The 17,584-nt window shown below is 40.4% G+C and overlaps 1 protein-coding gene across 5 annotated transcripts in view; it reads right to left on the bottom strand.

Annotated features, from left to right (window-relative positions):
- The window catches only part of LOC115757909 (nephrin), a 73,093-nt gene that overhangs the window by 11,214 nt on the left and 44,295 nt on the right, over positions 1–17,584 (bottom strand). For all 5 annotated transcript variants that reach the window (XM_030698364.1, XM_030698359.1, XM_030698362.1 and 2 more), the window contains 12 exons: positions 13,635–13,767; positions 10,625–10,830; positions 8,497–8,610; positions 7,634–7,843; positions 7,411–7,562; positions 6,313–6,457; positions 5,029–5,159; positions 3,263–3,422; positions 2,292–2,506; positions 1,889–1,970; positions 630–789; positions 253–389 (listed from right to left, as the gene is read on the bottom strand). In XM_030698364.1, coding sequence (XP_030554224.1) covers positions 253–389; positions 630–789; positions 1,889–1,970; positions 2,292–2,506; positions 3,263–3,422; positions 5,029–5,159; positions 6,313–6,457; positions 7,411–7,562; positions 7,634–7,843; positions 8,497–8,610; positions 10,625–10,830; positions 13,635–13,767 — 1,845 coding nt within the window. The remainder of the gene's footprint in view (positions 1–252; positions 390–629; positions 790–1,888; positions 1,971–2,291; positions 2,507–3,262; positions 3,423–5,028; positions 5,160–6,312; positions 6,458–7,410; positions 7,563–7,633; positions 7,844–8,496; positions 8,611–10,624; positions 10,831–13,634; positions 13,768–17,584) is intronic.

Genomic DNA, 17,584 nt, shown 5'->3' with positions numbered 1-17,584 from the left:
AGCAAAGAACTTAAAGCAAATTAAAAGACAAATCAAACCGTCAGGCTCAGGGAGTCATGAGTAACTGTAACTGCATTCCATGGTGCAAGACCAGCGTCAATTAATTTGTAGGCAACGACTGCCTGAACGGCCCCGGCCAGGCAGGACAGGCAGAACAGACCAGGACATGCATGAAATTGCAAACCCATTCGCCTCTTCATACGCACCCGCAGTCCATTTGGGCTCTTTGCAATACCCTGGCTGACAACTCACCCGTTTGCTTCTCCGGATCCTTCAGTGTGTAGACCTGCAATATGGTCGCATTGCTGCGTCCCTTGCTGTTGTGCGCTATGAGGAAGACATTGTAGCCCATGCCGGGCACCAGACCGCTCACCTCAAAGTACGGCTTCCTGTCGTCCGTGTCCCATGTAATGCGCGTCGAATCGATATTTGAATGTCCCATGCAAAAACCACAAAAAGAAACGAGAACGATAAATGAGCATTGCAAGAGAACTACTGCAGCACTGGTTCGGCTGAAGGATTGGCCCAGAACTTTGTGTCCTGTGTCCATGCGTTTGCCACGCCTCGTTGAGTCTTGTTGTGTAATGCAAAAGTCACACGGCGTGTGATTCAGATTGCCGTCTACTCACTTTGATTTGTAAATTTTTGGAAAGCGCGTCGTTCCATTCACATAAACTTCCATGATAAAGTCCTGCTGTAGGCCCCCATCAAAGCCCTCAATGCATTCGATTTGAAAGCCCGACGATGTCTGATTTAGCAGCGTGCAGTTTACCAACGGATCCGGTTCGCCTGTTCATGCACAAAATTCATGTTTTTTTTTTATTGTTATTCTGCATTGTCTTGGCTAAAGTAGTTGCTCAGCAGCCAAGCAACAAATTGCTAAAGTTCTACGTGTGGCGTGACTGATTTGCACTTGCTGTATCTGCACCACTCTACACTACATAAATTGTGAGCTCAGAATCAATAAGCCACAGCAGCAATATTCGAGCTAACAACAACAGCATTTGGCTAATCCAGCAAAGTACCGCAAGTGCCAAAGTCATCAACAAATCAGTACAGTGAGCTAACTGTGATTCAAACTAACCATAAACAAAAACACCATGAGGGGAACGTTAAGAACGAACAACTATATACCCTACCACAATCTAAGTGAGAACAATTTTAACACCATAAATCAGATGATGGTCTTATTAAGGTTTTCATTCAATTGAAGTCGTAAGCTTCTATAAAATACATAGAGCATTCCACTGAGTTATAAGAATTTATTTACTTAAATAACTTTCTCGTTGAAGTGCTAGTTCTATTAAAAAGGTTTAGTTTTAAGGAAACGATAATTTTAATATTGATTATATAAGATGAATGATCTCAATAGTAAATGAAAGCAATTGGAAAACCATTTGCTACCTTCATTGATAGTTTCTATAGCGGCCTTCAGTTTTATCTGAGTTTTGTTAAGCAACTAATTAGCCGATTTGACTTTTTAACAATCATAATTTAGAAGCTCGTTCTAAATTATTTCGAATACTAGTTATCGGCATAGTATGTTTTCTCTTATGCTCGTAGGCGCGGCCCTTTTTTCTAAACTGTTCATTAATGAAAGCAAATAATTGCCTAAAATTCATTCTTTTAGAATTACATTTGATAAAAGCCTTGTTTTCTGATTAATTAAATATAAAGAAACTCCAAGAAAAAAAAAATTTCATTTCCATGTCTCCAACATGTATTCCCAAAGCAGTCTCATAACCTTTACAACCAAGTGCTACACTTTCCTAAGCGGTTGCTGGCCGCTGTCCGGAAATGAGACCGAAGGGACAAACACGTGGGCCACACGCAGGTGGCCCAAGCACGTCAGTTGGCTCCTTTCCTGTATGTTTTGGTTGGTACTCACCTGCTGGCGTTATTGTGTACACGCAGGGTTCGCTTTGATCGCCAATTTCGTTGCTGGCCCAGCAAAGAAGCGTGCCGTAGTCCTGCGAATGCAAAAGGAGAAGCCACAGTGAGCCGAGTGCGTGTGTGTGTGTGTGTAAGTATGTGGATGTGTGTCTGAATGGGTATGTGCAACCGCACATGTGGGACCAGGCATGAGTGACAATGGGGAATGGTATTTCGTTGGCTTAATTTATGCATGCTATGCGGCGTTGGCGACACACCTTTTCGGCCTTAATTGAAAATTCAAAACCGCAATTCGTTTGGAAAATTATGTACCGCCCATTCGAGGAGGCCATGGACTGATTTATATGGCCCGAGTGCGAGAATACTGTGAAATGCTTGGGCTGCCCGCGAGTACTTACGTTCTCCACCATGGGCGTGTAGTGGGCGACGCTGCGTCCACGGTCCACGGCAACCAGCGATGCGGGTATATCAGCCGTTTCGCCTTGTGTTGCATTGAACTTCCAGATGTATGTTGCATCCGCGGGATTGGCATCGATTTCGCATGCAACTTTGACGGTCTCATGACGGCCTGAACTGTAAGTAGTACGTTGCCCGGCACGGCACACAGGCGCAACTGGCAAAAGGAAAAAGTAGAAGAAAAAGTATAAGAAGAAGAATGCGGCGGAGCATGAGTACGTGTCTGTGCAAATTGGCAAGGCATTTGCATAATTAAAGCAAAACATTGCGAAACTTGAGTTCAATTTGTGTTTAAATGGCACAGCCAACACTGTCCAACAAAAGCACTTGTTCGCCTCGCTCTGCTCAATTTGCCGTGCAGCAATTGAAACAGACAATGTGCAACTGGCAGCTAGCAGTTGGAAATTGGCAACTTTTTATAAAGTCTTAACTGTGCTGTTCTACATACTCATACATATAGAAACCATCATACGACTGCAGCTGCAGCTGTTTCTGTCGCTATTCATTTGCGCCTAGAAGCAGGCAATGGAAATTTTCAAAGGCAACCAATTTTGTTGTTATTTAATATTTATTTAGAAATTGTGCTGTCTATGGTGTAACTATTGTTGTTCGTGCTTTTTATTGGTATCTATTTATGTCAATGGACGTCAGTTGAATAGAACTCGTGCAACATGTTGCACATTAATTAGTTGCAAGGCTAATGAAAGCTGATAGCTGGTGCTTTGTATCTTGTTAACTGTTTTGACTAGTCAGTGTTCGGTTTTGTCAGTCTTCATTAGCTGTTAGCCTGTTCACAAAGTTTTTAATTGTATCTCTCGAAATTTAATAAACTTAAATTTGGTAGCTGATATTATTTGCCTGTTGTGCTGGAAAGTATTTGAATATGTGTGTATTAGTACTTTCGACTACTCACAGCGGATGTCCAACTGGACGGGATTGCTTTCGCCATCGCCTTCCCGATTGCTGCCAATGCAGGTGTAGATGCCAGTCCTGGCGCGGCTCGCATTCTGTAGCACAAGGCTCTGGTTGGCCACGACGATGCCCTCGGCGGGATTATTCGCCAGTATCTCGCCCTACAATATAATGGGTGGGGGGTTACGCGTCGGTTAAAATTGAAAACTCGCCCGGAACGTTACATTTTCGATATGTTCCATAATTTATTGCGTTAAATTCAATTTGGCGATTACTGTGCATTTAAATAAATTTAATTTGAGGCTAATAACACTTTCATGTTGCCCGGCAAATACGCCCCGCGGCATGAAGGAAGGACCTATGTACCGACTGGGGGCGTGGCTGTATAATTTAGGTCCCTGGCTGCATAAATTGTTAAGTGCTTTTACAGCTAAATAATTCAATAATAAATTGTATAAATTTCTATATGCCGCAATGCGTGTAGATGTGGGTGTAAGTGGATTTTTTTCCGTGTGCCCGTTAGCCCTAAAATATGCAACAATTATGTGGCGGAGTGTGAGCTGCGCTTTTCGATTTGTTGTGTTGCCTCGAGGTAATTTATGTATAGAATATAATGAAAATAATAACGCATAATAAACGACTTCAATTTTTCGCCGGTTTGGCCTAACACTTGTGCATGTATTAACCGGGCCCGGGGCGAACGGTAAGGTAGCTAAGCAATAAAATTGCCGTCATTTCGAATTAGCCATATCGATGGTTTTTGTAGATGCGATAAGACAGACACACCTAAAACAATATAAATTACTTAAAGCCGAGCTCAGACTCTTAAAGAGCCAAAAATAATACTTTTCTGATTTTATTCCATTGACTCTGTAACATTTTGTTAAAAAATGTTATGTTTTAAATTAATTTATTTAAATTATGATACATGGGAATGTGAAGTACACCCATCGAATTTAATATACACATCTGTGAAGCATATGCTTCCTTTAGTTAATTATGGAGTTCATTATGGGCATACGACTATATTAAACACAAATGGAGATGTACAACACTTGAGTCAAGAGCTATTGAGATTCAAGAATCATTTAAATATCTGAGCCACACATGATATTAAGCGCCCAACATTTTATACGGGGTCTGGTCATTTTTTTAATTATCAATTTACAAATGCTCTTCATAAATGTAGGGACGACCATTCGATGGATTCCATAAGCACTTTAGTTCTTTACGTTCTTAATATTTTATTTAAGGAAATCAATGAATGAACGTGAGCTTATAATTAATTTACATTATCCAATATTCCAAAAAGCAAAGAGCAACAGCGAATTTGCACATTTCAAATTGATTTTCAAGCTCTAACTCGATTTGTCTTCTTCGTGTGATCTATCGAAGTATCATGGATTAATTCTCCATAACAGGGTTATGGGGGTTATTATACTCGCCTGTTTATTTTAAATGATTGGAAATTCGACCACTTCTGGTTTAATTTCCAAATCCTACATAAATGTTAAGAATTCTAAAGAATTCACCAAATAGTCAAATCACATCCACACCATCATCCCTAGTTCCATATTATATCCCCGATATTGAATTAAATTTCTTTTGAAATTTATATTTTATTGCCTGTTAGTTTATTGCATTAAACTTTGTTTAATACTGGTAAGTTGTTTATTTACTTGATAAAAAAGCACGATAAGTTAAATTTTATAAACATCTCAATTATTATGAGCTTGATACTTACATTATTATTAGCTTCATACTTACATTATGTCGCCAGCTGACTTTGTGGATCCACGGATTTGACTTAATGTTACACTCGAAGAACACGTCTACGCCCTCTCGCAGCGTAGCATTCAGAGAATTTGTGCCCAGTTCCAAGCTTACAACGGGTATATCTATAAAGGTGGGTATGTGCATGATAAATATCAAAGTTGAGTAGACTCCCTAAAACGATTTGATGTCAAGGCAACTAGACACAAATTACTTAAAGCGCCACGCTTACCCATCCCCAAGCAAATCATAAAAAGCGTAAAGCAAATAAAATACGCGGGCGCAGACAAAGATGTAATTATTTTGTAAGCCTCACAAATTAGGCAATTAAAGTTGTGAAAATTCGAGACCCCGCCCCTGGGATGTGCTTGTAGGCAATTAGTCTGAGGCCAGAGGATTTTGTATTTTGTATGGAAAGCGCCAAGTGTGCGAAAGTAAATCTATACGTGGTGCAGAAATGGACAGCAAATATTTGTTTTGGGTTCGGGCGGACCTACACAAGTAAAATTTTAACTTAATTAAACCGAAATTGGTGTGCGGAATGCGCGAATCAATTAAGCTTATTAAGCAATCTATCAAATTCTGCAAACAAGACCCCATCCCTGCCCAAAGGGTTGCCCAATGGACCACAAGTTTCAATACAATGGGCGCAGCGGCGCATCATAAGAAAAAATAAAAAACATTTTGAAAGGTAAGCAACCAAAGCGCACAGTAAAGGCAAACAGGAAACGGAAACGGTGCAGTGGGTCGAAACGAGGGAGGAGGGATCTGAGGTGGATTGCCATTTTAATTTTGCGCAAACAGGTCGAAAAACTGTAAAAGCGTAAAGATGGCTTCGCAGTCGGCGTCGCTGCTTGCGGTGTTTGCGGCGGGTTAAAAAGTTTCGCAAGTTTGACGCAAAGTTTTGCCGGCCGCCGCTGGAAATTAATTTGCCAAACTTGCCACAAGTTAGCACACAAAAAGTGGCAAGAAAATAATATAAAAAAAAGAAAACAAACAAAAAATTATAGCCTCTGCCTTTTTGCAGCATTTTTAGATGAAAGTATTTAAAGTCGATATTGGCAGCGGCCGTGGCAGCGGTGCCTTTGTGCTTTCGTTTTCATTAAAAAGTTGAGGCAAGCAAATTAAATATTAAGCATACGCCACCTTGGCTGCGGCTTTGGCATTGCCGCTAATTTAGAAGTAACTCAAACGGACTGAAACTATGCGACTTTGATGTCATCCACTCCGCGCAGTTAATAAGCAATGCAGGCAAATGCCAATGTAAACAAAACTTACGATAGATGTCCAATTTCCAGCCATCCTCCATGCCCGACTCGTGTATCATGCTCTGCTCGGCACGACAGGATAGAAACTTGCCGCGATCGTCGATGGTGGGCGTGAATGTCAGCACCGATGTGGTCATATTACCATCCGGATTGGCCTGCAAAGTCAACGAAATAGCAAAACAGTTAATGGTACTCTGTGTGTGCTGCCAAGCGAGACAAAGGAGCAGGACACCCCTCAGCGACGTGCCATGGACAGTCGTTGAGGCCGGTCCCTGCTTTTAATTGAAGGCAGCTACGTGACTGCCGTTAAAGTAACTTCAATTACCACAAAGCATGTCTACAAGCAGTCCCGAGAAGGGGATTGACGCGAGGTGTGCTTATCTTGGGTCTAACAAGCAACCCCCGGCTTTGAAATTTGAATGTGCACACCCTAGCCAGAGTTGTTGTGGGGCATATTAAATTGGCGAATTTCTATCTATATTTCGAATATCTTTTAAGGCATTGTTTCCTAAATATGATATACATGATATAACATTTTAATTTAATCAATCCCAATTAACCTTGTTTTAGAATGCCAGCTGTCGTATATTTTGCGGCTGAAGTACGAAACTATTATAGATAACTATGTTTAATATTTATTATTGCTGATTTTTTAATTATTATTATTAATTTTTAATTATCATTTTGTGGGCATTAAATATTATTTTTGTATTCTTATATTTATTTGAAAATATTTCTAGAACTAAAACATTTCTAAGATTTTTATATTTATTTGGCATTCGAGCTTTTTTTTTTACTCCGTTCTCTGGAAAAGATCACTTTTCGTTTTTTGGAGTTCTGATAAAAATCATTTCATGCTCTTGCGTAAGCGGTGAAAAGTATATTTTGAACGAAAAAGTATATTTTAGAAAACTTTAAATCCTCTGATACAAGATATGAAATGTAAACTCATTTTTATTTTTCTAACAATTGTATGAAGACGACTTTAAGAGAATAATTTTCGTTTACTTTCGCCAATTACAGGTGCTTCTATGGTCGAATATGTTTTTGCTTTACCCCGTGAATTTTTCGAATCTCAAGGGTTTTTCGGCTCAGCTTGGGTACTTACAATTTCATGCGTATTCTTCATGGGCGTGCTGCCCTTCCACCAGGTAACCGTTGGCGCTGGACGTGAGCCGATGACGACGCAGCTGAGCTGATAAGAGTTTCCCGCCGAAAGCGGACGATTCTCGTCCTGCAACTTGACAATGAGAGGACGCACTGCAGCGCACACAATGATAAAAATTAATTAATTAGCTGATGTGAGCAGCGCATCCTTTGGCAAAACTCACAGTTCATGTCAAGGACAATGCTGCTGATAATTGGCGTTGTCAAATTATTGTTCTCCGCCCGGCACGTCAGCTGCATGTGGAGATTTTTGCGCTTCAGCTTGGCCAGCGACAGAACATTGCCCACCCGTCGCTCCGAGAGCGGGTGGCCCACTCCGGAGCTATTGAACATTGTATTGCCGTGCCACCAGGTAACCCTTGGCTGCGGTCGACCTGCAGCAAAGCAGAAGAGAAGAGAATTATTGAGTGCAACTGTGTGCATGCGTGCATGTGTGTGTGTGTGCGGGTAGCTACAAGGATAAAAGAAGCGGGTCAAGCGGAGAGTATGAGCAGATATCTCCTGGGTGTGTGTGCAACTGATATGTTTGTTATACGGCTTAAAATTGAGCTTGCCCCCAAATCCCTGTCCCTGCCCCTGTCAGTTGCTTGCAGCGATTTAGCAGCTGTCTTTGACTGTTTGTTTATGTGCTCACAAGTGCAAGAAGTGCCCCCTGCAAATTGAGTGCGCGTGTGTGTGTCGTGTGTTTGTGTGTATGTATGTGTGTGAGTGTGCCCAAGTGCCTTTCGCTATTTCATTTGTTGTCTTGTTTGGCTTTTAGCAATTTTCAAGTGCTCTCAATGCAATTTGTGTGGGCATTGTTGATGCTCGTTGTGTGTTGGCTGTTGGCTGTTGGCCGTTGGTTCGTGCAGTCGACAGCATTTCAGCAAATGTGAAATTAAATAAAATGCGAAATCTTTGCCTGCATTTTCATGCTCATCACTTTTAATTGTCAGACACAAAAAGCAACGTCAACACTTGGCAAAATGCTCGTCGACTCCTCGACATCATCACGTGGGAGACGTCGGGCACGTATGGATGAACTTACCGCCAATGGCCACGCACGTGACGTTCACATTGGAGCCCTCATTGTAGGGCCCAAGTGTATGATCCTTGATGGTGGCACCCTTGCTGTCCAGAATGATGATAGATTCAGGCGGAGCTGTCAAATATAGAAAATAATTGAGAAATTAAATGGGTTGAAATAATCAACAGAAACATAAAGGCTAGCTTTTTAAATTGAGGTTTGTTGAATGAAGCTCATTCTGTTAACTATTAAAACCCTACTTGAACCTTGCCTTGCCTTAGGCTCTAATCTATTTAATTTTCTTTTGGAAAACAGCTTTCTGGACTAAGCTGCTCAAAGAAACTGCTGTCTAAATATTAAAGAGCTGCTTTGCAGTCTCGACAAGCTGCCATGTTTCATTCGCAGGACTAAAGTCCTTGCTAGAGCCAGCCCACGCCACGCGCCGGCTGCAGGTTGCAGGTTGCAAAGTTCAACTCAAAGTCAGATCCAGCTTTACGCTTTATCTTTTTTTTTATATATTTTTTTTTCCCCTGACCACGAGTGGTGCTGCAAGATGGCTTTACGATGCTCTCGGTCCGGCCATGTCTTGCTGTGAAATATATAGCCGTAAATTTTCGCCAACGTGTTGAGCAAACTTTTAATTTTCGCAAATTCGCTTGTTTTATTTGCCCACTTGCCACTATTTTGACTTGTTTGCTCGAAAAGCACGCGCCACGCTCCGATTATTCACTTGAAAATATTTGTATTTTGCCTGTAATGCTTCTGCTGATTTTTTTTTAGCTATTTGCCAGCTTGAAATGGGCTATATTCATGGCTATAATAGCCGGAGCTTAGTTCAACATATTTGCTGGCAAATTTGCAAAACATGTCCAGGACTTAGTGGCATCCTTTTTTTCCTCTCTCTCTCTCTCTCTGTCTCTGTGCCCCACTCTGCCTTGTTATACCTACCGCTGTAGACCCGCAGCGTCTTGTTACCGCTCGCATTAGCAGCGGCAAGTTGTCTAAACTGTCCACCCAAGGCTGGGGCAACTTTTAATCTAATACTCGTATCTTCTTTAAAGTTTTTGCCAACCGACGAACAAAGTTCTAAATCCAGCTATGGTTTTACGCTTCACATGTCACAAACACACGCATTCACACACACACATACGCACACATACAATGACAGATGGTGGAGCATTGCATGCTGAACATGCTCAAGAAGTTTGTAAAACATAACCACGCCCCGTTGGCCAATGCCGCTTAACGCTTCATCTAACAGCAGCGACGCCGACTTCGACGCCAACAGCAACTATTTACCAACAATATTTTTTTTGTAACCAGCCAAAGACCTGGCCGTATATTTCAGCTAAACGCCTTTGGACTCGCATATAAATTTTAATGCTAAATTGCAAACTGGGGCCGTAGCCGCACACAGGTAGCAGCCAGACGGCATTGAGAATACTCATAGAAGAATAATATAAAGAAATAAAACCTAACGAAGCGTAGCCGAAGGCTAAATACACTTAGTTAAATCAGTTCCACATTAATTTAAAAAAAAATGATAAACATTTTTCTCAGAACTAATAATAGTTTCTTTGCTTACCAATTTACAATGTTTATATTTAATATATTCAAAAATTATAATAATAAGAAGTAAAAATATAATTTATACTTGCGTTTACCTGAGAGCTACAACAGTTATTATTCATTGAATCTCTTTCGCTGTATATTAATGTCATCGTAATGTTGTTCGTGTAGATCTCAAATATAATATTTGAAGTATTCTTTGTAAATGTATCAGCAAACCTAATACCCTTTTCGGAAAGGGTAATAAGAATGTAGGAAAATACCATTTAAATAGCAAAAATTCAATTCTAAAGATTGCACGCTGCACTTTTTGCTTAAAGAGCGGGAAGGGCGGCGGAAAAGTTTTCGCCAAGTTGGCACTTTAAAAGCTGTTTGCGAAGCAAAGGAAAATTGAGAAAAACTTGTTGGCAGAGTATACAGAGCATACAGTTGGCGTCTTATTTTGTAACTAATGTGTTTGTCCAAGAGCTGAGTGGTGGCCAGGATATGTCGCTGAACAAATTAGCTGCTCAATTATGCCACAATGTCATTGCGACTGCTGCTGCATGGTCTACTGCATGGTGAAGTGCTCAATACTTACTTATGACAGTTAAATTCACTTTGGAGTTGCGTGTGGGGCTCTTTTGAAAGTCGACACGACAGCGATATTCGCCCGTGTCGTCCTCTGTTGTTGACTTGATGGTCAGCGTGCCGGCACGTCCTTCCACGTGAAAGGATAGCCGCTCCCGATACGTTTCATCCGACCAGTGCGTGCCCTGCGCAAAGTTCGAGTCGCGAGTATCCACGCTAAAAAGAAAATAGTAAATAAATGGAAAATATGTAAGACTGGATAAAAATAGCGCTTAAATTGTGTTCAGCGTTTTTCTTAAACCGAAAAAAAAATTTTAAAGCTGCTCGCCGTGAAGGTCTCTCACCTGGCGCAAAACTTTTGCAAGCTGTGTAATTGGGTTCTGCAATGAATTAATAATCCCACTTAATGTGCACACCCCTTACCTCCACCCCTCATCCGTCTGGTGTAATTTATTGTTTAAGTTTGTAATTGTAGATTATTGATTAATTCTCTTCTTTTTCTTTCCTTATGTTGTTGTGGTTTTCAAGGAGGGCGCCAAAAATTTTGCTATTACGAGCTTATTTCAGCGGTCAATCAATAGTCTAAAATTTTGTTATTTTGTATTTCCAGCTGAAGTGTGAAATGTTTGGCTATTGACTTTAAAAGTTTAAAACAGACTTTTATTTACTGATGCTGCTGTGTTTAATTCCGGAATGACCTCAGAGTCAACATGAGCCTGCTGTCAATGTAAGGAAACTTAGACAGCATTTGGGTTTCCCTTCAACAATACTAGACAAATAAAAATTGATGTGTCTCTTTCAACCTATGTATACGAAATACCAGCAATATTATATCAATTTTGCAACATGAAAAAGAAAACAGACAAGTATAGTCGACTTAATGCCAAGCATTGCAAATACCAGTAGCTCTAGACAGAACTCTATGAAGCTGCAATTTTTAACACAGCGCCCCAAAGTAGGCAACATTCCTGCATGCGTAGGTAAAATTTGTTAGCTTGGCAGAGGCTATTCAATTTGTCTGTTTTAGAAACTATTTATGATGAATGCAGCTCAGATGCATAGTCGTCTCTTCAGTCTGCACAGAAATTGATTGTATTGCCAATATATGCCTTTTATGCTTGTTTGTGTTGTGCATATGTGCATCTGGGAGATACTTTGGCAACCCTCGAACACAGTACGGTTATTAAGCCAGCGGCGCCCTATGCACAGTTTGACAGCTTGCCACTGCTCGTCTGTGTTTTATTGCATTTTGGTTTTGATTTGCAGGCATCTGGCGCAGTTATGCAATACTCAGCGTGCACTGGTATAATGAGGCTGCTGGCGGAAAGAAGCAGAAAGCGAGCAACGGGCTGCTCACATGTCAGTTGGTAATAAAAAAGAGCGCTTCAAGTCCGAGTTCATCGATGGTAAATTGAAATGCCAGCAAGCTGAGCAGCCATTGTGGTGTTGAGGTATCAGTAAATTAAATTTTTTGGCTGCGGGCATGGTCCAGCGGAGAGCTGAAGCGCGAAAAAAATGGCCAATGCGATTGGCATTGGCAAAAGGCAAGTTTCGTTTTATGATTAATTTACTTGCTGAGTGGTTTTTAATTACAAGCAAGAGTTGAAGCGTGGCCTGCAACTCGGCTCGCCCTGACTGTCGTTACGCAACGCTAATTACTATTTTCGCTCTAGTCATTTGCAAGTCCTTGAAGTGCTGAAGTTCAATTAGTTTCAGCCGCATGTCAATGGCGTTGACTGTCGGCTTGGCATCTCAGCCTCAGTCAGCAATCAGCTAATCAGCGACTCTGTCTCGACACACACACACACACACACTCACACGCACAGACACACGTAGAGCGACACACATGCGTCCGAGTCTAACAAATCCAATTAAAGTTTTGCTTCTTTGATGTATGCAGACGTATCTATAAGATACAAAAAGGAATAGTCTCTGCCAGTAACTAAGTACAATGCCATAATGTTCGACATGAATAATTGAAAAAGTTTTTCTTTGCTGTAAATGTAACCTTGAGGGTTAGATTCAGGTCGTCCTCGCAGCCAAAAACTTTACGCAATTTAGAGGTTCGTCTAACTGCCTGCCATTCAGGCAGCCTATCACCCTGTGTATAATTTTCTAGTTATGCTAATTTAATGGCTGCAGTTGAGCAGCCCCAAAAACATGCAAAAAATTGCTTAATTAGCAGACATTAAATCAAAATGAAAAAGTGCCACCTCCCAACCGCTTCCCTCTCCAAAGAAACACCAAACTGACATGTGCAGATTCCATTTACCCTCCCTCCTATCTTTCTGTCTGTCTGTCTGTCTGCCTGCCAGTTGTCGAGAGGGTTGAGCGGGTTCTGCACGCAAAAGTTGTCTGTGGTAATCAATTTTGTTTATTTATGGACCTCTGCGTGTAGCTATGTGTATGGGAGTGTGCCTGTGTGCTTATCTGTGTGTGTGGTCGACGAAATTTTTGTGGCCTGGACCCAGCTTCCAGCTATGCCGCTGCCATTGACACTCTTGTGAAGGTTAGAAAAAAGGAGTGCTTGATTTTTGATAAGGGAAAGCCCTCAATCCAGCACATTCAGCCACACACAAGAAATGTATCAATTGAGCTAATTATCGATAAATATCGATAGATGCTACGAATCGTTTCAACCAGTCATGTGTTAAATTAAGTCATTGCATATTTATTTAATTCATGTTTTTTATGTATTGGTTTCTGTGGCATACATTTTTTTGTGCTGAGCTGTTATTTGAGTCATTTATGAAATAAATATATATTATTAAAGGCTTGCAGATGAAATCTCTTTGCCTAATATTTAAAGTAACATTTCTTTATTCGACCAACTTTATATTCTCTTAATTCGATATACCAAAGCACTAAAATGTACTTAAAGAAAAAAGGTAATGATAGAGATAAATATTGTCTTTTCATACTTGAGTAGGAATTCACATTTCTATTAGCTTCTGAGCTTTAAATAATTAACAGAGATTTTCTCAAGATTCATGCATCCAAAATATATTTGTACTACTTACCTATATATTGGCGTTTTGAGTCCCACCTTGTACCAAATTACCAAAGCCACTCGATCCTCATAGATGGGTGGGGTCACATTGCAGGGCAGTCGTCCCATTGTGCCAATTATGGATTCGGAGAGAACGGGGGGACCTGAAAGCAACACAATAATAGAGAAAAGCATGATGAGTTGTGACAAGAAAAAACTTCAGCAAAAAGTAAGGAAAACGGATTTTGTGTATAAAAAAAAAAACCAAAACACTGAACTGTCTTACAAATGATGCATAATTAGCGTGGGGCATTAGCACTTTGTTATTGGGGCAGGGCAAGCAAACCCAAAGCCATAGCCAGAGCCAGAGCCGGAGCCGGAGCCGGAGCCGGAGCTAAAGCTAGAGACCCCGGAAACTGGCAAGTGGAAAGTGGAAAAGCAAAGAAAAATGCGGCGATCTTTTACTTAGTGCCACTAATAATGCTATAAATAAAAGACAAAAAGGCACACAAAGAGCTGAGTGGGTGGTCAGGGGCAAAAAGATAAAAGTGATGTAATGGCGGCGACGTCATCGTCGCAGTCGCCGCGTTTACATTAAAGTGAAATTAGCGCGCAAATCCTTTTCTTATGCTAATTTTTTTCTGCGCCCAGTTTCAAGGGTTTTTTCTTTGTTAACATTTTTAGATTTGTGCCCCGGCGCCAGTTTTTGAGTTATGCTTTTTGGGGTTTGTCGTATTTTGCGAGTCTCAGCTCTAACAATTTCGTCTTACTTGGCATTTGTGCTTGCATTGTTTTTAGGCCAGCTCTTTATATTTGCTTGCCATTTCATTAATGCAAGTGGCATTTTCTTTATATATTTATTAATACAAAAATATTACAAAATAAAAACTATATTTATTTGAATATTTAAAAGTTGCTCAGTTGATTTCAAATCTTTAATACCCATAGGAGTTTGCTTTTTAATTTTCTTTAATTAAATGTTTGTGGTAAATATTGCATTTTAATCATGCAGTTATTATTTTGTGATTAAATTCGAAGGCCAGTATACATTATTTTGATCTCACTTCATTTACTTTTAAATTATGCAATTGTATGCCTAGTATTTTTGTATAATTTTCTTGTTACTTAACTTTTACAAAATTTAAAAATAATTTTGTTTTCGGACGGCTCCAAAAATATTGTTAGCAGCCCTTTTTCCGGCCAAGTCTCTGTTTGTATTGCTTGTCCCTCGTCACTTTTTGTATCTTATTTAAATCACTTGTAAACTAATTTGCATTTCTTAGGCTCAACAATTTCGTCTTGTTGCCCGGGCAAACAAAGTTATTAAAATTTGTAAAGTATTTTCTCTTGCATTTGGCAGCCGACGTTGATTTTGTAATTAAGCTGCGCACAAAGGCTTAGAGCAGCGTACTTTGTAATTTGCTTTTAGTGTGCACAAATTTCGCATTGCTTAAAGCGTAGCAAAAATAGACGCATCACTCATACGACGCGCTGACAATGTGTGCTTTGTTTTAATTTAAAAGGCGGCAGGCTGGTGAAATGGGGCAGCTAAATAAGCCAGAGGCTGATTTATTATGAGCATAAACAGTTATTATGAAAGCTAACAATTTAGCATACTAACTAACCGTATGAGTTATCTCTCAGTACACACACGCGCGCGCGCACACACACACACACAGCGGCTGCCATTTAAACCGGAAATCGTTTCGCTTGCTTTTTTGATGTGGCTCGTGCCTGGCTGCCGCCATGTTTCGATTTCTCGCTCATTTCATATGCAAATATGTTCGATTTGCCATTAGGCGTTGCCGGCATCGTAGGCGACCGCAATAATGATGCCCGATGATGATGGCACACACACACACGCACACGCACCCACACAAAAACACTTGTTCACACAGAGAGAGAGAGAGAGAGAGAGAGAGCGAGAGAGAGAGAGAGACAGAGAGAGAGAGAGAGAGAGAGAAAGAAAGAAAGAGAGAGAGAGAGAGAGAGAGAGAGAGAGAGAGAGAGAGAAAGTGAGAGAGAGAAGCACTGAGGGTGCCTGACGCAATTTACATTATCTTTGCATTTAGCTAAACGAAATGCCAACATTAGCAAAGCATTTAATTATAGCAATTAGCTAATTAGAGATTTTCACTCAGCTTCAACGCAATTCGAACCTAAATTGTTCGACTCCAGCAACAATGATTTTGTTCAATCCCACCGAACGGTCTACCAAAAATCAATCGTTAAATGTCGAGAGCATTGTTGGTAAATTTCTGCTGAATGTGCAGCCAACGATTTGTATTGGGTACTGGTGTATGTGTGTCTCTGGGATTGATTTTATGTTCGTGCCATTTAAATAATGCAAAATATGAACTGCATTCGATTTAAGACCTACGCCCGTGCAACGAGCCAGACCTTCAGCTCGTAAATTTTAAACAGCAGACACCAGCCAGCGTCTACGACTCGCAGCTACAGGAAACTGAGCTCGAAAGGAACTCGTACGAGTAATAAGCAAGCAGAATAAACTTTATGCACACAACGCGGCTGGTAAAAGATACACATACATGCTCGCTTAATACTTATATACGCAGTTATATGTATAAATACTGCGCTGTCTACGGCTTATTGTGCACACAGACGATATGCATGTAAGTGTGATGTGCGTTTATGCAATTTTGACTCAGCGTCTGGGTTGAAAATAAAGTAATAAAGTTAAAGAAATGGAAAGGAAATTTTTGTATTTGTACTTTGCGGGCGTTGCTAGCGTAAAGTATTTTGCATTAAATTTAAAATCAGTTTCTGTTTGACCACATGCAACTCATGTAGTATATATTAAAGATTATGCTTCATTTTAAAGAGTTTGTAATATCCCTTTGATCTTATATTACGAGAAGAGCCAAAAATACATTTATACTTTCTAAAGAGAATACTAATTACCTTTTTTATTATTGCTGCTGAATATATTTTGACCTATGTAAAAGACACGATTGGATTGCAGTGCATACCTCTGATTATTACAAATAAATCATGTGATATTCCGAGTATTTCTTTCTTCGTTCTTCGTTATTAACCTTGTCTTTACAACAGTATCATATGCAGCCGTAACTTTAATATTTCTTATTTATATATAGTTTAAGCAAAACATTTATTTTAGTTTTTCCTAGTTTGAAGCTATAAACATTAAAGATTTGGATGCTTGTGGCTAATTGCGCGCACGCAAAAGTATGCTACACTATTTCTTTTATTTGGGGGCCTATAAAAATGCAATCAACGTTAATTGCAGAGCGCGGAGCAGCAAAGCGGCCATTAAAAGTGTCACCGTTGCAGCTATAAATAGCAAAAGTTTGTTCTTGTCAACATTAGCCCTATATGCCAGACATAGCAGCAGCAGCAGCATCAACAACAACAACACACAGTCCAAAACAAACAAAACAACAACAAAGGGCCAAATGCAGAGTAGGCTCATTAGCTTGCACGCACACACACACACACACTCAATCCCGCACACACACATGCCAAAAATGCATTAAAAGTGTACACATGTTTATGCATATGTGTAGCGTGCGTATGTAATGTTTATGCGAAACTCGTCTACGGTGGCAAATTAATGGCACATAAAATTATAACTGAACGCACTTGAAACCGAATGCGACAAGCGGCAACCAAAGGTGGCGCAACCAGCTAGTGCCTCCGCCATATTAGATGGCATTCACAGCTGCCAGGCATAGTCATAAAATACTAACGGCAATCGCTAATAGTGTATGTGTATGTCTGTGGGCCTGTGGGTATGTTTGTGTGTGGCTTATACTGGTATAAGTGGCACTCGGCTCTCTTGCTTTCATTAATTAAAAGCAATGCCTTCCCCAGCGGCAGCAGCAGTCGCAACTTGGCCTTTTGCCCAGCAGCAATTGGCGTTGTTTTGACTTTTAGCGCATTTATAGCCAATTATTTTTATTGCCACGCCAAGGTAGAAAGAGCAGAAAAAAAATCGAACAC

The sequence above is a fragment of the Drosophila novamexicana genome, unplaced genomic scaffold (assembly GCF_003285875.2).
Source record: "Drosophila novamexicana strain 15010-1031.04,08,12 unplaced genomic scaffold, DnovRS2.1 tig00000121-arrow-pilon, whole genome shotgun sequence".
Taxonomy (NCBI): Eukaryota; Metazoa; Arthropoda; class Insecta; order Diptera; family Drosophilidae; genus Drosophila; species Drosophila novamexicana.
This window is presented reverse-complemented; position numbering and strand designations above follow the sequence as displayed.